At 34.6% G+C, this 25,847-nt stretch overlaps 1 protein-coding gene and 1 pseudogene across 2 annotated transcripts; one reads left to right on the top strand and one right to left on the bottom strand.

Moving 5' to 3' along the window:
• Nucleotides 1-3,052: 3,052 nt before the first annotated feature.
• Nucleotides 3,053-8,800, bottom strand: LOC143303921 (synaptojanin-2-binding protein-like). Of its 2 annotated transcripts, none has more exons than XM_076626119.1 (5): nucleotides 7,783-8,800; nucleotides 5,205-5,451; nucleotides 4,574-4,819; nucleotides 4,355-4,510; nucleotides 3,053-3,462 (listed from the first exon to the last, which is right to left on the bottom strand). In XM_076626119.1, the coding sequence occupies exons 3-5, from the start codon at nucleotides 4,764-4,766 to the stop codon at nucleotides 3,416-3,418; spliced, it is 396 nt and encodes a 131-aa protein (XP_076482234.1). In that variant the 5' UTR covers nucleotides 4,767-4,819; nucleotides 5,205-5,451; nucleotides 7,783-8,800; the 3' UTR covers nucleotides 3,053-3,415. The 2 variants fall into 2 exon arrangements, with proteins under 2 accessions (XP_076482234.1, XP_076482235.1); XM_076626120.1 differs by lacking the exon at nucleotides 3,053-3,462 and adding an exon at nucleotides 3,841-4,275.
• A 12,812-nt stretch (nucleotides 8,801-21,612) lies between these two features.
• Nucleotides 21,613-24,206, top strand: LOC117165133 (fatty acyl-CoA reductase 1-like; annotated as a pseudogene).
• Nucleotides 24,207-25,847: the final 1,641 nt, after the last annotated feature.

The raw sequence follows: 25,847 nt of genomic DNA, 5'->3' as shown, positions 1-25,847 counted from the left end.
CTATATACCATTGCTTCAAATTTTTTATTTTCAATAAATAATTTTCGTCAAATATCTCGAATCTATTTCTAAAATGGAATTTTTCAATTTATATCATCTTATAAATAACAAGCAATTTCCAACGAAAATTGTTCGACATTTTTCTCAATTTCGTTACGCAGCAGGTGTTCCAATAAAATTCAAAGGCCGTTTGTTGTAGCATAGAAAATGATAATTTATTCAGCGTTCAGCGGAAATATAAACGTACAGTGTACTGCAGGGAAACATTTCTCTCGAAATGAACATAAAGTGTCGACTACACTTTAACAGCGAATGACTCTATCTGCGTACAATGAGGCATCGTTGGTACACGCACTTGTTTCATCCACTACGCTATCACCTTTGTCATCCTCTACACGTTATAAAATAGTAATAAGTTGTTCGTATACGTCTAGAAAAAACGTATTTCAGGAGGTTAATCGGTAAATTCTTCTAAACTTTGATCGGCGATTCTGTCCCCTAAAAAACGGAACTAGCTCGGTCTCAAGCGTTTTCGTGCTTCACACACACGAATATACACACACACGAATAGATTCTACGCGCGTGTTTTCGTACTATTTTCCCCTGAATGTACAATTCACCTCGTGTTTATTTTTTCCTTTTTCCCGTCTTCTTCTTTTATCTTTAAATCCGAAGCATACTGTTTCAACGAGACAGAACAAATTTAGATTCGTGCCTCATGTTGAGTCAAACGAATGGAACTTGCATTTCTTTGTATTGATTACACTGTTCCCCGAGCAAATATTTCAGACTAATGCAACTCGATCGAAAGTTTTAGTGTGCACGCAAAGGTAGCCTGTATTTTCTATTGTGATAGAATATTGATTTTACTGCAATTGATTATTTTGTATCGTAGTTAATAACAATTTTCAATAGAAAATTCCATCGATTCAAATATCGTGTTATTGCAATGTCTGACTTTCGATGTCTTAACGGCGCCGAATTTTATCCAAATATCGTGGTTACGGTTATTATAATTTTTTATTCATAAATATTCGAATGATACTTATTCGATACTTATTCGATTTTCTGATTTTCATTTTCATTTCCGCTTTTTCGACTGCTTTATTCTGCCACTGTTCCATACAGAACGCAAAATATAGTTTATTACATCTTCTTTAGCGATAGTAAACGTGTTTGGAAAAACAAACTGATACCTTAATGCTAAAAAGAATTTTATGGAAATATCGTTCTTTGCAATAGAACAATTTGTATGCAATAACTTTCTAGAAATATTCGCAAATATTTTTGGAACTTTATTCGCGTATGATCGACGTTTCCAATTTGTCATTTCCAAATTATTCTGTTGTTTGTTGCAGATATGTACATTCTATTCATTTAACGATGATAAAATAACGACCATTTCATTTGACTGAACATTTTTATCGAACGCTGTCGTTTGCAACATGCACGAAAACCTGTATAACAAATCTAAAACTCGTGACTCGATAAACGTAACAAAGTATTCGTACTATTATGCAACATACTATAATCAATTATAAAAAAAAATCATTATGCGTGCAAAGATAAATTAAAAATAAAATTGATCTCTAAAAATTACAAAATAATAAAATTATTCAAATATTATAAATCTCATTCAATAATATACCGATATCGGTAAACGAATTACGTATAATGTTTCATAATAAAAATAAAGTAATGAAACGAAGACAATTAAAAATTGATCGACATAAACTTTCCAACTATATAAAATGTACAATTTCCAATTGATCTTTACTTAATGATAAATCTTTAGAAAGGTAGGTTGTGTTAAAAGAAATAAATGCATCGCGGCTTATTGCTTCTTCGAGCTGCGTTCTCAAGTGCATCGCTACGTGCAACATCCTCTTAAATGCGACAAATCTCGTACGACTCGCACTTTCTCTGCTTCACGCTACCTACCTATGTAAATTAAAGTTTATAAAAGATCGCATAACCAACGGGGCAATTGGGTAAATCTCATTGCGTTTTACAGAATCGTTATCGCGTAATAATACTCACATTCATCTTGTACAAGTACATATACATATACATATGTGTATAGAAATATATGCACGGTCATTTATCCACTTGTCTTCGTGCTAAATGTAGATGTCGATTGAAAGTAAAAGAAATCGATGCGCACGTTAATAGCATAGTAAAAATTGTATTGACCTGCTTCCGTAATGTTCACTAACTTTTGCCGAAATTCTGATAATTACGTATCTAAATAATATTTAAATTGATACTTTGCAATAAAAGATGATTTACCGTTACACTGTTTATAATTATAATTTGAAACGATGTAATGTTCAATCTACACAATCTACATGTGAATATAAATTTCATGTACATACTACATACACTTGAGGTGTACAACTATTGATCTTGATATTATTATAATGCATTCCAGAATAAAATACAACATATGTAACTTTCTGATTGTGAGAGAAAGTATTCTAAAGAAATACTTCTATACTTATTCTATTAATGACGTTTTCCTATAACGTGTGATAAAATGATGGATACTTATACAATAATAAAATCATGTACTATTTTACATAAAAAACGATGTAACTTTTAACATCGATCGAACTTTTTCTACATCTTATTATCATAAATCATTTTCTACAATTGTAATAACATCTCAAAATTTTTACCATTCGAAAATGGTAAACTTTTTATTAATTTTAACTGCTCATGGATACGTTCACACATCGAAAGGAATTTAAATGTGCAACGAGTAAAATCAAAAGTCGGTCGAACGAAATATACGGAACGAAGGAAACTCGATAAGAAAATCGATTTCTCCGACATTTATCCAAAATCTACATCGTGCAGGAACACAAACGGATCGAACCGTGCCTATATAATAATACTAAGTCTTATGAAGCATTCCATTTACGTATTTCTATTATATCGACGACACGTTATTCTTCTCGTTATCGTTATTTTAATAGTATTCTCAACTAAAACTTTCGATATAACACGTATCTGAACAGCACACGAAAATCAAAATGCATAGATATAACACGTATCTGAACAGCACACGAAAATCAAAATGCATATAAATTGTTTCACTGCAATTAAGTACCCATTGAGTGCACAGTAAGAAAAGTAGCATACGTGTTAGATAGAAATGGGTTTGTAGAGTAAGTACCAACTTGCTTTATCGACGATTAAATAAAAACTTGGCGACTTGTCCTGCTGAAGTCGAAGTCCTCTATACTCAGCAGCATACTTGCGGACTTGAGTGCATCATTATCGACAAGATCGGCCATGTATAGGCTGTTTGCATTGTGATTACCCATTGCGCTCGATGCGGCACTGCTGTACGCGCTCGAGGTGTTTTGTACAGATGCAACGTCGGTGGTCCTTTGAACGAGCCATTTGTTTGTCATGCTCGACGTATCTGCTTCCGAGGACACGTCGAATCTGATGTCACTGAAATCAATGAAAGCGTACTTATAAAGTTTGCTTGAAAAATCAAATCACACTGTTCAATCAGACACTGAAAAGCCATTCTATCGCATACATTGAGTTTCTCCCCGTGTTCAACTTACTAATTTAATCAACTCTTATATTAATATATACCGATTAAATAAAACACATGTAATTGTTTAATATTTGTCTTAATACACATTTTTCAAATATACGCACATTTGCAGCATTATTATATATTTTATTATATGAATATAACGATATATAAGTATATTTTATAAAACTTTATCATTTTCAGTTCCTGTTTGCACAAAATAGCGCGTTTAATTTCTTTTTTAATTTTCCTGTTTTAATTTTTAATTATCCTCGTTTATATTTTCCACAAAAGACAAAATGTGGTCGGTTGACAAATTCCAACGCGTACCGCATTACATTCTCTGCTATATCATATGCTGTAATATTTGTCCAGAGTTTAGAGCATGACATCTAGAGAATTTCAAATTTCAAAGATAACCTACATACCAAGAATAATCAACAGTCCGTTTATAATATCCCGTATATGTTTAAAACTATTAAGTACAGACCCAAAATTTTGCTTCCATTCTCGTTAAAATTAAGCGCATAGCGAAACAGAGTACTGGAATGTTTCACTTGATTACTTTACTTGAAACGAATTAAAAATAATGTAACAAATTCACAATATAAAGTTCTACATCACCCAGTCGCAATGAAAGAATCAACCTCTTCAACTGAAAATTCTTCAACGTAAACAAGAAAGCTTATTTTCATTTCAGACGCAACTGCTCCCTCGCTTAGCTAATATTAAAATTAAATTTAATTAATAAAACGTAAAAGATGAAGTAAGATTCAAGGAAAGGAACATCTTCATACTCACTCCAAATAGTTATTTTCCGCAGGTTGTTCGTAATTCTTCCTGGAGGTTGAGAGAGGACCAGCTCGATCGTATCGGACGAGCTCTGCAGCATCTTCAGAGCGTCTTCATACCGCAAATGCAATAAATTCTGCCCCTTTATCGCTACGATGCGATCGCCTGCGGTCAATAAATTTCTCCGAATTAATGCAGCTCCGGTAAAGAATGGCGCTTCAAGCTTACTTTTGTTCACGTTTCCGGCCATATCGGCCGATCCTCCTACCGACACCGCTTGGACATAGACGCCACCATCGTTACCCTCTGTCACTTGCAACCCTATGCTGCCACCGTGGCCCCTTTCCAACTTAATGGTCTGCAGGATTCGTTCCTCGGCAAACGACAACTCTTCAACAGGCGCTGCTAAGGAAACGGACATCGACTCGTCCTCCCGCACACGGAACGTCTCGTCATCTGTACGGATGTCAGCGTCTGTTGGAAATAGAAATCATACAAAATTTAAATTTACAAATCATATAATCCTTGCATGATGATGAAATGCATCATGTTCGTAGAGATATTTTTATATTGAAATTAATATGTTTGCAGAATTCCTTAACTTCTTGAGATATAGGATTAAGAAGATAAAATATCTTATGTTGTATATGTTATCTGATTTACTGAATTACATAACGCGATTGATTTCAAGAAATGCAATTAAATATAGGAATAATATATAGTACGATGACGATACAATATGTATCCATAACATAGCGTTGTATTAAAAATTTGTTAATTGTTGTGTACGTTTAAATATAGGTTCGAGTGATAATTGTTCATACTTGAAAAATCTAGTCGAAGTAGGAATGTTACTAACTCAGCACATATGCTTCCGATAAAGGAGATTCTGTTGATCATGCAGACAATGACTGAATCGAAGACTCCGTGTCTGATTTTGATGATAGCGACTCCATATCATCGGTAAGGGCGGTGTATTCCTGCTCGAGGCTGCTGTAGATCGCTCCTGTTCTCATTTTCACCCCTAGATGACGCGACAAACTCGGCATCCGATAACCTCTCGATTGTCTGGATGTTCCGTAATTCGGTAAACTTGAAGTCTTCATCTAAAACAAACATAAAAGGCATTTCGATTCCAATTGATTCCAATATTGGTTAATTTTTATACAAAAAGCTAAGATATATTACAAATACACGAAACAACATATATTGAACTTTTCTATCATTCTTGGAAGTAAATACCAGTCAAAGTACAAACATTCCCATTAAAGGTATTATATATGTCGGAGATGAAAGACCGGACCTTCCCTTTGGAATTTTGGGAAAGTCCCTTACCACTTTAATCTAGATTCTACCATAGCCGTAATTAAGCAATTGTCGTCATTTAAACCGATTGTATTTGTTCGAGATTTATGATAGTGAGCTTGGGCTCGAGGCGACAACCAGTCGCCGAACGTAGGTCACGGGATAAACGTTTTTACCTAACAGAGGTGTGGAGTAATTCTATAGCTCTCGTTAAAAGAAATAGTTGTAGCGACACGCGACAGTAAACATTCCAACGGTTTCTGTCCCGTGGCTCGCCACACGCAGACCCTGTTCTTTAGGTAAGGTGATTACTAGATGTCGACGCATCTCCACAGTACATGTCAGCTAGCCTGAGGACCCGTTATGAATCTTAAGATTTAGTTAACTAAAGTCCTTTAGACAGACAAACAGTCTTTGTCCCAACTACGGGAAGATAAGGGAAATCTATTTTTCTAACGAACGACGCTTCCCGCTAGCAACCTTCTCTCAAGGGCGGCTAGCGTCCTTCTCTGACCACCAATATGGAAGTTGACCAATTAACAGCAATAACAACAATGTCTAATCCAAATAAAGATTCGCTTCACGCCCCTAACCTTGATCAGAATGCGAACCCGACATATATAATACTGAAACATGATTCTAGATAAATAATATAATTTAATACAAATAGTATAATAATGAGATAAAGGTAATATAACGTATACTACATATAATCCTACGATTTTGTCGAACATGCTTAAACATTGGTAAAATAATGACACTCACATCCTAGAATATAGTTCGCTTTTATAATTGATTCTGGCAGATATTTCAAAATTGACGATTAATCAGATGTTACACTATTCCAATGAATTAGTGATTCCTGGATAAAAGTATTTCGAAATTAAACAATTAAAAACTATCACAATTTCAATACGTTTTCCATATGTTTTATATTATATGAAATCATTTACTACGTGGAGCTTTTAATATTTAAATAGAAAAGTAGCACTAATACTGCTACAAATTAACTTGCCAGTAGAAAGATGCACGATTCGAAGAATTGAGGAATACTGGTGCGGAGATTTTCTCATTTGCAAGCGTTTTATACAACAAAAATTAATTGAGAAATTTGCTTGAAAGCAATTTTATATAAAGATGAACGACTGGAATTTACCACATATTACTTATGTAGAAACTCCAAATAAATAATTTTTAAACGTGAAAGAAATACTTCCTTTAACATACTGATAGGGAATTTCCGCTGATGGTGGAAAAAACGATAGTAAAAAGAGAATTTTTGGTACACACGTTTACCCATTCGCAAGTGAAAATAAAATCGTGCCGCGATCGTTCCATTTCAAGCACCTTAAATCGAGTTCTCGACATTTATCTTTGTTGGCTAGTCGCCAAAGAGAGAAAACGTTTTAAGGAAATCCGGTGCACGGGAAATTAAGGAAATCGATCGCCGTTCGAGCATTAAGGGACACAGACGGTGGGGCCGTTTCGTAGAATTTGATAGGGAAACTCTGTTTGAAGTGTGCATACGTTTAAAAGTACCATATATCGAAAGCATGAACAATTTTGCGTATATGCAATGCAATTTTGAAGATTGAAGCAATGACCTGAATAATTTTTTTTACATATTTCCTAGATACATCTTAATTTTACGTTTACACTTTATGCATAAATATATTCCTTTTATCAATTGACGATGAAATTTCAATTTAAACCAATACATCTAATTTATCTTAATTAGTAGTAAGAAAAATATAATATTTAATTATAGAAGAAATAACTAATAATAAGGAAAATTACCTACATGAATAGATAAAACAAAATTACATAAATAAAAAAATGTTTATAGGAAGATAGTTGTGTTTAATCGTAAGCACTCTATATCCTATTAGTATTTCCTATTTCCTATTAGTATATTAGTAAACAGTACCAACAATTAAAAATTAATCATAGTGCCATGTCGTACTATTCCACAGTGAATATTTAACCTTCCGATCTTATTTCGTATCACGCAAAATAGTTCGATCTCTAACAGTAACCAAACAAACAACGGCATAAACACCACGGACACAAACGCGACGTAGTAAATCCAAGAAAAAATCCAGAAAATATAAACAGAAGCTTTTTTCACTTACGAGTGATGACAATGCCAATTACGTTTGTTCGACAACCTCGATGACCAGCTGATGCACTTAGTTGCACAGCAGCCGATTGTACTTGGCAGTTCCGCTGCACTTGTGGCCCATTCGCTGAATTCTCCTGAATTCGGATCTCACACACGCACACACAGCCACCGCCGGCGATCGCAATTTAACTCTGTCACAGTTCACTTCGGACAAAGAAATTCCTCGAGCCTTGAATAGCGAGAATCCGAAAGAGACCCGCGAACGCAATGACAACGCGTCAAGAAAGACGATTAGACTTTCTCTTCTCCTCTCTCTTCATCATTCGCGAGAGACAAAACCGATTAGGGATTGTCCGAACGCGATACTTCTTACGAATAAAGCATGACAGCGTCGCGATTCAACTCGAAACACAATCGACTCTCGATTCGACTTGACGCGACTCGACTCGCGAGAGTACGGAAGTCACGAGCAAGTTAAGCCACTTATCAAGACCAAAAACGACGATGATGGATGCCATGCTCACCGGCAATTAGTTCGATGATCACCACCCGAATTTCAAACAGTCAAGTGCTCTCGTGACAATTCGATTCTCGAATGGCCTTCATCGATTCGGCACAAGCAATCGAACTTCGATCGCTGCATCGATGATCCGCGCACCGATCTCTGTCTCACAGAGAGAGAAAAAAGTCGTAAATCAACGAGTTAGTTGAATCGATACGCGAGCGAGAGAGAGAGAGAGAGAAAGAGCAAAAGTTTCGACGATGCTCCACCGTATATTACTGCGAATGTTACCGCTCAAACGATTGCACCGATACAAACGTTCTCTGGTCGACGACACACTGCGACAACATTCGCATGAAAATCGTGTCTCATGATGCGTCACGCGGTAACACGCGACGTGTAGATGCAACTATCACTCCTGTTGTAGAATTTAGTATGACGGGCAGTATACTTGACTCGCGGTACGATGAGGTTAACGGTGGTCGAGAAAGAGCCCACGCGAAAGCCAGCCGGGTCGCGACGCTGAGGCGCGAAGTTGAACGCGACAGGTGTAAAGGGAGTGAAGTGAGGCGAAGCTGCGTGCGCGTCTACACAATACGACACTGCTCGCGGCTCGCGTTAACGCGATACCCGACCTGCCTTTCAAGCCAAGGATCTAGCGCAGGTGCTATCCCTTTCTTCCCCCCACCACACAGGCACCCCATGACTCTACACCCTCGCCACTTTCGACCTTTCGACGCACATCCTCTTTTCCAACTTATCCTGGACCTGGATCCGGCTAATCGGAACCCCTTACCCCTTTTTTCACCTGCGACCCCACCATTGTTATCTCACTTATTGGCCTGTCTGTTTTATCAAACTGCTCATTCACATTTCACTAATTGTCCTTACTTTTTTTCTCTTATATCGATGACTTTAATAGAGTTTCGTTTAATGAGTTGTTATCTGTTTTTGTTTCATGCTTCTGGAGTGTCGGGAAAGGGTAAGATAGGGATTTGTCTGTTATCTGCTAATAAGAAATGGGAACCATGTTTGAAGATTATATTGCATAAGGACTATCATAATTGAATGATTAATAATGAAGTATTTCAAATAGTGTAACTAATAAACATAATAAAAATAGAGAGAGAAACAATATGCGCGTATATACATTTGTATATAATGCATATCGACAATATGCACTATTGACATGACGCTATTGATGTTATAAAGATTATTTTAGATTAGTCTAAGCATTTCAGAGATTTTAATTTAATTATCAAGCATGAATATAAATACTTATATCACTTTAATTAAAATACAAAATAAAACTATCGTGTAACTAACATAAAAGATGTACGTAGATATATGAAATTAATGTTTATTATTTGAATATCATTGCTCATTATTAAATGTTTGGTATAACTTATTTATTTCTGTAGCCTCTCTGTTTCTGATTGATTTTGGTACATTCATTTTTAAAAAAAGGCAATATCCGATAATAAAGAATGAAAAGATTTTCCAAGCATTCACAGGAATTAAGGTTCGCTGCACGTAAAAGTAATTTACGTTTCTATTCACTGACGATTTTCAATGAAAAGAGAAAAGATATGGGTAATAATGAACATGCACAAAAATGAATAGAAAACGAACGACGTTCGATATTTATTTAATTGACATGTATTCATTTACCACGAACCGTATTTTATTTGCTATAAAAATAATTTAAACTATCACTACAGTTTGAAATACTTGGTTATCATCCAGAAAGTTTTTAACTTGTAAGTGAATTGTAAATTCCAATAATGAAGTAATTCCTTGCACATAATTGTAGATTGAATTATACTCTACATTATTAGGAAAGGATACTTTCATAAAAATAAAAGAAAGCGTATCATCTTAGCCGCGGTTAAATTTAATTAAAAATCGTAACCTTAGTAAAAGTCTGTCAATTTTCATTTGTTCTTACAATATTACTGCTCATATAAAGTAATTGTATAAAGTATCGTATAAAGTAATTGTTATTAATTAATGAAATTGATAATTACTGAAAGTATTTTGCACACTAATTCAAGTACATAGAGAAAGAAGACTACGTACGCTTCAAAATCAGTAGATTAATTTTTATACTAATAACGTTTGCTATATGATCTTTAAATTCGATTTAGCTAATCATTAATTCATGTCTACCATTTAAACATTATACATGAATACATTTATAATGAACTAAATATTCAAATTACAGCAAGGTGTGTATAAAACACTTAACGACTTGGTAAGATCTAAAATTCCCTTTCCAATCTTTTATCTATTCTGATAAGAAGAAGTTTTGTATTTATCTCTGTTCCACAGAAAACTGTGATTATACAGTACCTTACCTATACAGTGCCTGTTAAGATGAAATTCAAAGAAGAGCAGTAATGGATCAAATTCGCCTCTAAAATTAGAACGGTCGTTTGCTAAATCGCGGAAATCACGTACTAAATCTATGCATACGCGATGCCAACGCTCTATGAACGAAAGAAAAATCGACAAAGTGTCTTGTTTATTTAAAACTTATACGATCGGCTCAATTATAAATCTTCTACGTTCTATTCACATCTTTTTATAGAGATTATTGGCGTGTAATTGATATCTTAATGTATGACTCCATCAATTTCCTCATTGGAAAATGTAACCTAACGAGCCGCCTTTCAAGAACGACAAGAGGCACGATAGAACAACTATTCGCGAAACTGAAACCTTGTAATTGGCGTGTTTAAGGAATAAATAGGACGATATCAAGCCACCGAAACCAGTTACGCAATTATTGTAAACAAGGTACACGGCGATATCAATCCACAAAGGTGGCTAATAACTAATCAAAATCGCGGCGTCTCGCTGGAAAACGGAAGGGACAATCGATCCAGCCATTTCCGCCTTATTATCGCAATTCATCTGTCGGCTATCTACACAATGTTTATTCCACGTCTTTCACGAAGCCGGCCTTCTTTTGCCTTTGCTCGACCGTAAACAACCTGATCTCCTCCTCTCTTTGCTCGTACCTCGCGTTTATCCTCCTGTCTGCGAGTCCGATTTGCTTCCACATTAAGATTTGTCTTCACGCCTGACGAATTTAAATCAGGCCCATCAGGCTCTGAGTCGTACAATCGAATTTCTTTGGACATTGGAAATGTCAACATATTTTATAATAGTCATTATTAGATTGTGGACTTCCATGCAAATTCATATCTTTTAAAATTTAAGCTAAATTTAGATCAAAATACTATCGTTTAATGTAACAGGTACCTAAAAATGTTACTTGGAATTAATGCAATATGAAGAAAATAAATAACTATATGTGATTGTGTTTCTGTCTGAATTAAAGTAAGCATTAATATTATCAAAAATAGTTGTTTGTTTTTAGCAATCGCGACAAGCAAACATCTGATACTAGTTATTTAGACCAGTTTTCTATCACTTTGGAAAAATGTGTAAGAACCAAATAACCAGAAGACACAGATTCTAAAGCGGTAAAGTAATTTTACGAAGATTACAAACATAAATTTTGTTACTGTACATTGATCGATCAATTTTATAGTTAAACTACAGCCTATTAAAAGAAAAGTGATTGTATTGACGAAGCAATATTTACACTGAAGGAACTTTGATTGGTTTTGTGTTGATATTTGGTTTTTCAGTTGACAGACCTTAATCCTAGTCTGTTCTATGTACCAAAAATTTTTGAGAATTCGATGCGTCAAAAAATTTTGTTCTAATACGTTATAGATATACCGGGATGAATATTGCTTGTGTCTATATAACGATATTTACAAAATAATATTCATCTACTAACTGATCAAGTGCAAAACTTTCCAATGTTATCTCTATTTTCTTTTAAATGAAATTAATCTCACAACCATATAAAACATGCAAACATTGCATATAAAGGTATGTTATCACGTGCCCATCAAACGTTCTACATAGCCGAAGCTTATTTTTCACTGTGCATCAGTAAAATCTGTATTCCGCGAAGTAAAAAGAAAAAAAAGAGAAAAAAAAAGAAAAAAAAGATCAAATCCACATATACAAAATCAATAATAGTGCCATTTGCCAAAAGCAACGAAGATTGTGAAACATAGATGGAAAATAGTGAATTTCAAACGAATGACAATTGATCGAAAAGCGACAACGATGATTGAGAAGAACAAATTGGCTTTAAAGTACATATCAGTTTTTCTGGTCAAAATAAAGACGAGGGCGTGGTATTCTACGCAGCTTAACTTTTCCACCGGAAAACGGGTTTTCCAATGGAAAACGCGATCGACCCTTTGATTATCTATTATGATGAGACCGTGGCTGTTTATATAAATTCGTAGCTTTATTTAACACTATAACAGAAATACAATTATGAAAATTGAACTTAAACAAAAATTTCTTTCATTCAATACAATTAAGTATCATAACTCATTTATTACGTTAATCCTTAACAGTATAAAAGAAACTTTATTTTCAATATCTTTGCACATTATTCTATGCAATCTGTGCATTTCTACACTTTTAAATTTATTACTATTATTATTAAATTTATGTACTATAAATGTACAATATATTCATAACTCATGATAATGGTTTAAATTTAAATCACGTTTGTAGAATACGTCTTACATTTGTCACCAGGGGGCCATCGATATCAACATAGGGCCTAGCGATGTTAATGCTTTCTCACTAGTGGTCACATTGACACTGTTTGTTTCAATAAATATAACTTCCAACACAAGTTTTCATATCCCAGTAGTGTCTAAGGTACAAGTCTGTTAGGTAAGCCTTACTGAAGAGTCCCAACTAGCAGATCTCGGACGAAACACTACTTCTCTTTTCTCCATTTCCTTTCTTTATCCATCCTACATCATCTTGACACATATGGGTAAGATGGAGTGACGGAAAGGAAAGAGGATGATAACCGCCACGGATTGAATGAAGGAGTGTTGAAGAACTGGATGTAGATATAGTTGTAATTGTTCTTGCAGCATTTCTTTACATTCCCAAGGGGACGACCTTTATGAAAAAGCAAACATGTTGATTGGGACGTCCCTTCTTCTCCTTTTTATGTAAGATGGCTTCAACACAGGCGCCAACTTGGTTGATGTCCACTCTAGAAGAGGGGCCCCAGAAATCCGTCCAACCGTGTGTAGGGCGCCACACACGGATGTTTGTTAAATTATTTTTAAGTTACAAAGCTCGCCTCTCACTGGGAACCGTCGGCAAGAGAAGATAGAAGAAATCCGACCTTCCATACAATGGTCCCGAACTGGAGCAGACGGAGGGGAGGGACCGCCAAATCCCGTTTTGACACCCCTCCCCTTTTCCTTCTCCTTTCCATTGTGTCTAAGGCATGAGCCTGCTGGGTAAACCTTACTGATGAGTCCACTAGCAGGCTCTGGACGAAACACACTTTTTTTTTCCTTTTCTCTCCATCTTCTCTCCATCTTCTTCCAAATATCCGTGATAATTATAGCTGCTGCTGGCTGTAGATGTCGCATGCCGGGGTGTACTGCTGTATTTTCTTCTTCTTACTCAGATGTCGTGGAAGAAAAATCGGACTTCGGAAAAATACGGGCGCCGGGATTCGAACCCGGGATCCGAACGTTCGTAGTCTAAGGCGCTAGCCACTGCGCTGCCATCGTCCGACGCTACATAGTGTCGAGTGGTGATATTTGCGGTGTCGAATGCCGCCATAGAAAGAAATCTCGGTGTGGGTGTGCTTTTTGAACGAAAAACGCGAATTGGTTGTTCACACTTTTCGTGAGGAAAGCGAGGGTGGCGATCCGCGATGCCCATTGGTTATAGCCAACGTTAATAAATGAAGGTAGGAGGAGGAAGTCTCCTACAAACATGGCTCGTGGGTGACATTGTTTATTGGAAAAATAACTACCCCCTTTTTCCGTAACTTGTAATAGCGCACAATAAACCTAAGGTTTGTTCTAAGGACTATCCGTAAACCGAAAACACTTACAGGATTAGAGATTCCTTCAAGCTATTAAGATTACTTCAAAAGAGTCAGTTTATAGTATATAGTATGTAGTAGATCAGTATATAATATAAAGATTCAGACGGCGCACGGACCATCTTACGCCCTGTAATATAGAGAGTTATAAGAATATACGTAAAATAAAGTTAAACATCGCAAAAGTAACTTAATTAGAAATGACTACAATGTATGATGTATAATATAATGAATTGAAATTATCTAAAAAATATTACAATTTTATAAAGATTTTACTATAAAATGATTTAAAAAGAAGCTGATACTATTATATAACATTTTCAAGCAATTACGAACATTGATGAAATTATTAGGTCTTAGTTAAAGACAAATTAAGCAAAGTATTTAACAACAAGTATTAAGAAGTATTTAACACTGAAGCTTTCGAACTAAATGGAAATTCCAAGACTTTTTAATTTTCATGCAGAAATTCATTCTTTTCCTGAATTAAAATTCTAACTAAAATACTAAGTAAATGTTAAAAATTTTAATATCAATGAACATATCACAAATCAACCAAATAAGATTTCAATCACAATATAAAATGTACAAAATTTAAATTACATTGTAATGTCGAGCGTCTAATTTTCATACTGGTAAAAATGTATGAACGTGAAAATAAATTTCCATTATATTTTAACAAATTGTCAATTTTTGAAAACATGACACTTTGTTATAAAAAGATTAATACCTGTTCTTTGTAGCTTATAATCTTTTAAACAATACCATGTCATAAATGAATGCTTTGATACTGGAATAGTAGATAGAAGTTGCTTGGTGTAACTGTAGTAGATGAGTCAATCGAACGGAAGTTAGCAACACAAAAGATCATTTGTATTAATTATCACTCATGACCGTTATCATTTGTACCCTATTGTACTGCAAATACAGTACTTTCTGTAATACAGTAGTTTCTCAGATAAGAATATCTGAAAATGGTGCCTTTTAAAAGATCTTTTCCAAGTAAAATATTAAATAAAATACTTTTTCCTATTTATTAAAACATATAACATGTTTTTACAAAACGAAATCTTTTATAAGAAAAAATTCTTTTATAAGTAAATTCTTATAGAAGGAAACTCATGCATTGTCAATAGCATAAATTGTAAACCCAGAACTTTTTCTATATAGGATGAATTAATATAAAATAAAATATTAATAACATTTGAAAAAGGATAAGATTCATTTGTAAAAAAGGTTGCTCCTTTCTACATATTTGAATTAAATACTCATTACCGCATTATAGTATTCTGCTTAACAAATATTTTCAAAAATCACACTTCTTAACCATCTTACGAAAACTAAACAGTGGAATAATGAGTAAAGTTTGCATAAATGCAACATTGTTGAAAAAGATACATAAAGTAACTTGCATATTGTTTCATCAAGAAACAAAAATTGTACAGTCGATTATTGATCGCCTGTTCCCCATAAATGACCGGTAGTCACCCTCACATCTAGGACCAAGTTTCTTTCAATGGGTCATAGTATTCCCTTTGACACACCATAAAGTTCGACGGCTGAGTAGTGCGACCTAAACCGAATTCAGTTGTCCATGAAACAATATTAATTATTCGTGAGACAATAACGAAACCTTTTTATTTCTGATTCTTTTTAAATAAAACTTTCACTGAGGTATTTCTCAGATTTTTCCCATCAAAATGAGACCAAACACGATATAGTTTAAATCTCATTTCCATGTATGTACATATATTTAATAGACGAAAGAAAATAAGTTAACATCATTAAATAATCAAATATGCTTCAAATTACATATATCGTGTTTGGTTCCGTTTTAATTAGAAATGCTTCGCTATTACACTGATAAAAGATTCGTTCAACGAGAAATGGAAAAAGAAAAAAGTAAAGACTTGAAATTATAATTATCTATGGTTTAGCGAAATTAATATTTTTGTAATTTCGACCAATCGCGGGGAGACGTAATCGCGAGGAGAGACGTCAACGGGGGTCGTAAATCCCCGTTACGATTATAACAATCGACACCACGAATTGATCGATCCCCTGATTTCCGTTGAGATAATAGGGGTGATTGAGTTTGTATAACACTGTGATTCACAGAATTATAAATTATATATTTCCAACACTTAGATTACACTGACGTAGAGAAACAAATAGTCAACAACTTGTCGCACGAAGATGCGATAGATATGTACGCTAGAGCAGGGCTCTTATAATGGAAATTAATGTATTAATGGACTTAGCACTATAATATATTTAGGAGAGAAGATGTATGTTCGACAACACCGAGAACCGACAAAAGATTTGCGTGAAGTATGCGACTCTCGCGCTATGTGTAGACTGCCGCGTTAGACGTTAGTTTTTAGACTGATTGTCGCTCCTTTTTTCATACGGAAGAAAAGTTCGGTGTGGGTGTGCCCCTGTGCCTAAAGAGCGCGGATTCGTTGTTCCCAATTTCGTTAGGAAAAGTGAGGGTAACGAACCGAGGTGTCGATTGGTCATGACCTGCATTACTGCTCGAAGGGATGAGTAGGGAGTCTCCTACCATCGTGGTGGATAGATGACTGTGTGCGTGAGAAAAATCTAGCTTGTTTTATTACAGGGCTATTCAGATTTTCCTCATGGGTGCATACCCGCTTTCTCCGTGTTTTAAGTGCGACTAATAAACCCAAGGACCTCTCTAAAAAACCAGATGTGCGTCGAACATACTTTTAGGCTTAAGACATTCTTCAGGATAAACAGGTTGACGACACATGGCGAAACAATACAGGAAAGTGAAAGTTATGGTGGGCCCTTAGGTTTATTGAGGGTCGAAGTGACGTTACGCAGGTCGGTTGTTGTCCGGTCGCGCGGGCTGGCGTGCAGATGTTTTAGGCGGCGTAACAATTTTAAATATAGTAATTTCGTCAGTAATTAGCAATATACGAGCACGTTTGGGAAATTAGTTCTGCAGAGTCAGGCTACATAGAAGTTTCTCTTGCTTTGGTAGAATTCTGCCAAATATAGCAAAGCCACAGAATTCGTATCACGCTATTCCACTAATGCCGGTTTTGCAAGAAATTTTCCACATATTAACGCGTTGATCGAATAATACTGCATAACAGTATTAATAAAAATATCAGACACAATGCCAGGATCTTGAATAATTCATCAAATTTCTCAAGTAAAAGATATTTCAAGCACCAACGGACAAACCATTCCAGTTTCGCAAATTATTCTAGCTATACACAATATTTCAAACGACCGCTTTATCAAGGCAATGAAAGCAACGTTGAAGAGCATGCCCTTCTATTCAAATGTTACATTTTCAGAGCAACATTTTCAATGTTACGACGTTATTATAATAATTCCTCTAAAGCATACAAATTCGATATTTCTTTCAATTTTTATATGTCTGTGTTGTTCGGTTAAAAAAAGATATATATTTTAGGGGTAAAGTGTTCAGAATAGATAAACTAAATTTTCTATAATTAATCTAGTCTGCAAAATTGTATATTTCTATCCCGAAATTGTGAAATTACCGATGAGAAGGTACTGATAAAAAATAATTTTGTCATTGCATCATTATATATCAACCGTATTAAAGAAAGAAACAGAAGAGAAAAGGAGACATTTTCTATAAATCACGTTTACTTGACGTTACTAAAATTTATCATAGAAATATTACGATCACATTGTTGGTCGTTATAAATAATCATAATAATAAATCGATGGCTTTCTATAATACAGTAGTTCGTGTGTGTCATAGAAAACACTCAAACATAACACAATCCGACAACATTGGTCAAATTACAAACGTACTGGGAAATGTTTAGTACAAGTATACATTTTAAGAATATATGTAAACAGTCGATTAGCTACTCTTAGTAAATTTTGATTATGTCTCTTCGATACCCATGTGCCTAAGGCATTTGAAGAAGGTCAAAGAGATCCGCGCTATTCTATTTATTATAAACAACATTTTTAATGTACACGGTTACAGAACCGTAAACAGAGACACTCACAGACCCATTTCAAGGTTTGTTTAATCGCAGGATTGATAATTTTCCTCAATTTGAAAGAATAAAATCATGTACATATTTGGTCATTACGAACGTGCATTGATTCGATAAAAAATAGAAGTTATTACTTTTGTTAAATATGTCTATGTATGATGACTTGAAAAAGCTACCAATTAAGATTTAAAGATTTTTTTGGAAAAAAAAACAACGTCTCGTATGCTCCAACTTGACAGTTTTCATTATTATGTACATTCTACAAATTTTTGCGTTGTATTTCCCATAGCTGAATAAATATCTGCTGTCTAATAATGCAACACACAACGGACTAAAGTACATAAACGCATGATTGCGTTATTAAAATGGCAGCTTTGTTATCATATTGGGAATACCGCAAATTATGCTGACACATATCCAGCATTAGCTAGCAACGCGAAGTACTTACAATGTAATCCTTCCTTTAGTAGCGACATAGCCGCTAGTAAAATACGATTTTCGCCGTCTCTCAGACACTTTGACGGCGGATATGCCGCGATAAAAATAGTTTCATTTTGCTTTTGAGGATCTACCGTATTCCGGCTCCTCTCTTGAATATTTAGTGGAGGGTCGCGATGTCTAGCCGTGCCATGGCCGCGACATTTCATTAATAAATGACTATGTGTTTCTTCTATTCCTTTATCCGTCACATTTTTCGTGCTTAGTCTAAGAACATGTTTAATCTAAACAGAAAAGAGTCTTGATATTTTGATCGATCGGTTACGATTCATCTTTTATTAAAAATCACAAGTTGAAGCAGCTATGGTTGATTATTTTGTTAATTATTTAATTCTATCACGTTTCATAAGCATTTCATTCAAGACGAAACGAGATTTAATATATCACTAAATTATTGATAAATTTTTATTCTAGGTCACAAATTAATAAGTGATAATTATGCTGCGGTTAATTAATTATGACGGAATCTATATCTTTGTATTGTATTATTGTACCCTTCCGTTATCGTATTATAAAGTATTTAACATCAGAGAGCGTAGATAGATGAATAGATTGTGTTTAATTTATTGAATAGAAATAATTAATTAAAATGAATGGAACGTTTCAATGATTGTTTCTGCTTTCATTTTTGTAACGTTATATTGGATCGGCATTTAAACTATGTGGTAGTGACATTACCTGAAAATAATATTCGACTACAAAATTGCTTATTATTTAAAATTTGATTGATTTAAAAATAGAAATAATTCTGACTCATTCATCTAAATTTAAAAATATGAGAATGTTTCTATTTGTAATATCTATGATATTTATTTAGCTTTGTAAAGGTTTATAAATAATTAGACACAGCTTAGAGAACCTTAGAGAACCTTATTTAGGTAAAAAATAATTCTTTGAGTACGATAGTGCTTAAAAGAATCCAGTTCTTCACCTGGGTATCTTTCCTTTCGTGAATGTTGCTCTGACCAGTTTCAGTTTTGGACGATGATCGTAGTCCGCTTTCCGTAAAAGTCGTTTTCAGGCAATGTGAGCTGATCTATGCAGAGGTCCGCTGATCTTTCAATTTTCAGTGATGCGCGTACGCCGAAATCGTGATTTCGTTTACACTGAACCGAATGGATCCTGGTAGGATCACCAAAATGTCACGTAATAAATGACGAGGTAATATATATATAAAAAAGGGGCGAATTAACAATAGCCCGTTCGTATATTTTATTCACAAGGCGACGTTACACTTCAATAGCAAAATACAGACTGACTTACTGACTAAAGGACTGGGATCTTTACCTCCTCACTATGATTCGTATATCTCACGGATGGGAGTCCGGCTACTGTCTATTCTCAGCGCTATCGCATGACCAGGTGTTATATGCATATCCTGAGGTCGGCGGATTCCTGGCTTCTGGGCGACGTTACAACAGACGTGTCGGTATCCACTATCGTGACGTCGTATATTTGTTCGATGTTTGGTAAACGATACTCAGTGGAAATAGTATCAGGTAACAGACGGTTCCTTGTTATTCCCTAATCTTTCATTAAGGCATTCATTATTACCACTATCATATATATCAAAAATATCACCGGGTCATTAATTACTACAATAGTTTAAACGAAGTTTTTGAATGCTCAAACATTTTGTATTTTACATTATACACAGTAAAACTGGTTCATTATTGCGATTTTTCAATAATTTACAACCAGTTAGTAGAGGTAATCGGAACATTCGCCTTCGCGTGATAGTTGCGTGAGACATCGGTTAATTTTTGACAAAAATTGAGTTTAGGAACGGATTTTCATAAGTTATTGTTAAGATTTGCTTCGACTCTCGCGTTTACGAAAATTGAAAATACGCTCCGCGGTGACAACATTAACCATGCGAGATATTTCAGGCGTTTTCCATTTTAACTGGTAAGATCCCTTGTTTTTAATAAATAAACTGAAATATACGCAAATGAACTGAAGTGTACATACATAATATTGATTACATTTAAAAGAAACGATGAAATGGCAGTAGAGGGAGTATGTTATTACGTAATTATTTTATTAAATTTAAGTAAAATACTCTACATGGTGATAAAATATATTTCTCTTGTTGTATTAATCACATTCTTTATAATTATACTGTATAAGAGATGTAATCTGGAAGTCGTCCAAAGCCGAAAGGCACGGACTAAGATTAATAAAAAAAAAATTAAATATAATTATATTTTTTAATTATTTAGATGCTGCGTCAAAATATCTCTTCGAATATCAATATAAACATCGTTTCATAGACATTTGTGAGTTAAAAGGGTTTTATGTTCAGTATTTTTATAAAATTGTTATTAGTTGATTATATCAATTTTCCTCACTTTTATATTATATATAAATGTGCGTGTACAATACTCAACGTATTAAATCTCTATATCACAACAACTTGTGCTATAAAAGGCTTGGTATTATAAAGATCAAGCAGAAAACAAATTACAAAACTAAATGCCGTAGAACATAATGCAACATAACATACATAGGCATGATGATATAAAAACATATTACACATATATATGTATGCAATGACAGATATAGTATATAACAATATATACATTCATACGTACATAATAAAGTTACAGGATATATGAAAATTACAATAAAAATGTAGATATAATATATGTCATATAACATGTAATGATGTTAAATGTTATGGTTGATTTCATTGACCGCAGTTCTCATTTACATTATTACATTCGTCAGTTTGTTGTGGCAATAAAATTTCAACCAGGTAATCTGAAATACAGTAGAGCCTTCGGTATCAAAACTAACAGGGACACAATACTGCTCGGATGTGGGAAAAATTACTTTCATATGAAATTTCATTTATTCAAATACAGATTAAGATTGCTTGACAGTTTCTTTAAATATCTATGGATTCCATACTTTCTTGCCTGTTAAGTCACATAATTCTTTACTTTTTCTAAACACTGTTTGTCGGGAATCTATGGCAAATATAATATCTATAAATTTTAATCTATGGCAAATATTAGAACTGAAAATGTAAAGACCCTGAGACATGGATACAATCAATAAAGAAACAAATGAAAATGGGACCAATGAAGGATTGAATAAGACAAACTCGCTCCCGTGGAATTCAACGCCGATAGTGGGAACCTTGTGATTGGAGCGACCGGATTCGTGGGAGTAGGTCTACTGGAAAAACTGATGCATCACTGCGTACACGCATCGCTGCCATTTTTATACTAATTCGCTCAAAAACTAACGAAACGATAGAACAGCGATTTAAGAAGCTCATAGATGATCCCGTTCGTAAATATTCTTCTTGTTTCTTTCAATATTTAAGCTTGTCAGGAGCCAAATTGATTAAATTTCTTTTCTGGAATTGAGCTGGTGTTATTTTGTTTTCAGATTTACGACAACATCAAAGCGAAACATCCCTCAGTTTTGACCAAAGTTTACCATGTGAAAGGTGGCGTGAGTCTACCGGATTTAAGTTCTTCGCGAGAAAATAGAAATGTGTAGTTAGAGAAAGTAAACATATTGTTTCATGTCGCGGCCACTGTGAGATTCAACGAGCCGTTGCACGCAGCTATTAATGTGAATACGAATGGTACTACTCGTGTTATCGAACTTTGGAACGAACTGAGTCATCCGATTAGCTTCATCCACGTTAGCACAGCTTATGAGATCAGGGAAGAAGTTTATACGTAAGGATAAGTTATACACAGGCGTTGTTCCGTCGTTTACGAATATTATATTTATAATTGTAAAGTGAAGAATATGTTCACATATTATTGATTTTGCAGCACGAGTTTGAAACCTTCAGAGGTGATCGATATGTGTGACAAATTAGGAAAAACGTCCATCAACCAAATAGAAAAAAAAATTTTAAGAACTGATCCAAACACATACACATTCAGTAAGAATTTGGCAGTGCAGATAGTAACAAGCAAGTGCAAAGATCTGTCAGTTGCGATAGTCCGACCAAGTATAATTGGAGTCTCTGTGGAAGAACCACGTCCTGGATGGATACAGAATATTTCTGCATTTACAGGTATTTTCATAGATTTTTTTCAATAGTAATTGTTCAACGCTCCTTACATTTCACGAAAGTGGAGTTAATCGATTTGTTTGTAAGAGGATAAATGAGAGGCTTTCCACTAGATCATCATTATTATAGTTTATATTTGTTGTTGCTCATTATTACGAGAATTCTCTCTTATCTATTTAGCGCTATATTTCTGGCAATCAAAATTCACAAATAATTTCTAAACCAATTTAATGTTATCAGGTACCATTATGCTAATCGGCAGAGGATGTGCAACAGCAGTACGGGGCAGGAGAGATTGGACTTAGTGCCTGTTGATTTTGTAATCAACACGATAATATGTACTGAATGACATGCCACGCTACATCGTGATCTTGAAGTTGAAGTTTACAACTGTACGAGGAACGCTAACCCTTTTAAGTAATATTTATTACGAATTTTTTTCTACTAATGTAATTCCAATGTTAGAGTGTTCTAAAAGTTCGAATTTATTTAAGTAATTTGGATACTGGAAACGCAATCGAACGTAGAAGATCCCAATATGTCATTAGTTTAGAAGAATAGCGATACAATATAATATTTATTCAAATTCCATAATATTCCCCGAGATACTCGGATGATAGTAAACTTTACTTTAAGTATAATTCCAATAAGTATACAAATGAAAATGTTTCAATTAACAAGATGAGGTCCGATGATAAATGCTATGGAAAAATATAGCACAGAAATGCCACTGAACGATACGCTATGGTATCCAGGTTGTTCAGTCCTAGCTACTAGATGTATGTACAATGGTCCGAGTGTAATTCCGCATGTATTTCGTGCGTTCTTTATAGATATCTTTTTAAGACTCCGAGGTAGTAAACCAATGTTCCAGTATACCAATACTGTATACAATAGTAAACAATAGTATACCAATGAATGTATTCTATCGATCCTCGAACAACGAGGGCAATCTTTCTGGGATAATCTCCGACTTCATCTATAATAATAAATGAAAATGATATTTCAGAATGATGGAACTTCTCAAAAATGGCATTAAGCTATTCACGTCGATAGCAGTTTTCACCACGCACGAAAGGACTTTCCAAAGGGATAACTGTTCCGACTTGGCCAGGAAGGTGAAAATGTTCAACGACAGCGATATGGTCAAACTAGACTTACGGGATATGAATTGAGAGTAGTATGTTGAAGTTTACCTGATGGCAATTAAGAAATTTGTTCTAAAACAAGAGATTCAGTCAACAGCCCGTCAACGATTAGCAAGGTACGTATAAAAGTATCTTCGAATAAAAAAATAGGAACTAATATAAATACATATATTGTTGGTTATTTCAGGTTGCACTGGATACATCAGATCACCAAAATATCCGGTATAAAAATTTTGTTATGGATAATACTATGTTTTGTATACTGACTACTTGAACGTTACTTTTTTATTTTTGCACCAAAGACAATATGAATACAATACAATATGGGGAAGGGATTTATCATCCTTTTCACTTTGTCTTTTCATTCGTCTCCTTTCTAAATAAATCCATTTATGACATTGTTTATTTTTTCTATAAAATTTTAATAAGAATGCAGGTATTTATACGAACATGATTTCAGAGCTGTAAGTAATTCATTTGCTTACTGAATATGAACATTTTTCCATTATAATGTCAATATTATGTGGCGGATGAAAAGAGAGTTTGTGTTTCGTCCCGGGACTACCGGTGGACTCGTCGGTAAGACTATGCCCGGTAGTCCCTGCCTTAGACGTAGAGGGAGTCTCGCTAGGTGCGGTATTTGTATCAATCGTCCGTATATTCGACCGCTAGCGAGTTAGACAGACTCGTTGTCGTTGTAGCCCTCTAGTGTTGGCGGTTGGTACCAGCGGATCGCCCGGGAGGTGTTGCGCCGCGTTGATGCCTCGACCTGTCGGCGTCCTATTGATACCGATCCGCCACAATTATAATGACAAAAACTTCTTTCATTCTCCAACATACAAATGTTACGAGATAGTTATTCGTTAACAATAATAATTTACCATTGAAAAGTCTACTGAGAAATAAACAATGATGATAGAAAATAAATATATTTTAAAATAAAATAATTCTAAAGTAAAACTTTTCTAAGAATCCTTCATTAGTTCTAAAGGCTCACTTTGATTCTCAAGTTGTTTACTCACAAACCTTGTCGTTTTTTGACCAGTCGGCGTTAAAATATATGATACAATCAACGAAATAGAGACTAAATGTAATATTCATGCTGAATAAAATATTATTTCACATAATAAGTAGTAGGTAGGTTTCTATTTAAGTTAGATATAAATAGGATGTAGGGTTTTATTTCATGTGTATGTATGTGAATATCGCAATATAAATGATCAATGATTTGTACAGAAATTGTGTGTGATTCATAGAAGACAGCGTATTGCCACATTTATTAACAGCTCATAAATTTGTAATGCGTACGTGGTTTTTCTGTGAATATTGCTATCTTTGTTACGATTTATCTCGGAACAGTTCGGCCACCGCAGTGCGTGTGTGATTTTCCTACGATGTGTAAACTTGCAAAAAAATTGTTTACATGTATATTTGTTTATTAATTATTTATGAAGGCGAAGGTTCAGAGGAAATACTAATCCTCTTAATTCGAAAACACCCTGGAGCAGTTTACGATATGACGTTACGGATTTTAATGAGCACACAGATTTGATTTTCAATCTATGATTTTTCTTAAAAAACGTCTCGCAGGATGATTTACGTCTGCGAATCCCGTAATCTGCTTCTCTACGACTTGTAAGCTACTAACCATGCATCGTTCATTTGGAATCGTTCTGCACTATGCTCGAGTTGACATATTTTCGTTCGTGTAAGGAAATGAAGCCAAGCACAGGGATATATGGTTCGCAAACTACTCCTTCCACTCCTTAAATTGGCGTTATTCACAATATATTTTCAGCAACTAAGTGAAAAACTTGGCAATCCAGAACTTAATATTACGGCATTTAAATCCATATCAAAGATTAAATCGACCATGTGTTCCTAAAAACAAGATTAAATATCGCCTT

This window comes from Bombus vancouverensis, chromosome 17, assembly GCF_051014615.1.
Source record: "Bombus vancouverensis nearcticus chromosome 17, iyBomVanc1_principal, whole genome shotgun sequence".
Classification (NCBI taxonomy): domain Eukaryota; kingdom Metazoa; phylum Arthropoda; class Insecta; order Hymenoptera; family Apidae; genus Bombus; species Bombus vancouverensis.
The sequence above is the reverse complement of the archived record's forward strand: the minus strand, read 5'-3'. Positions and strand labels throughout refer to the sequence as shown.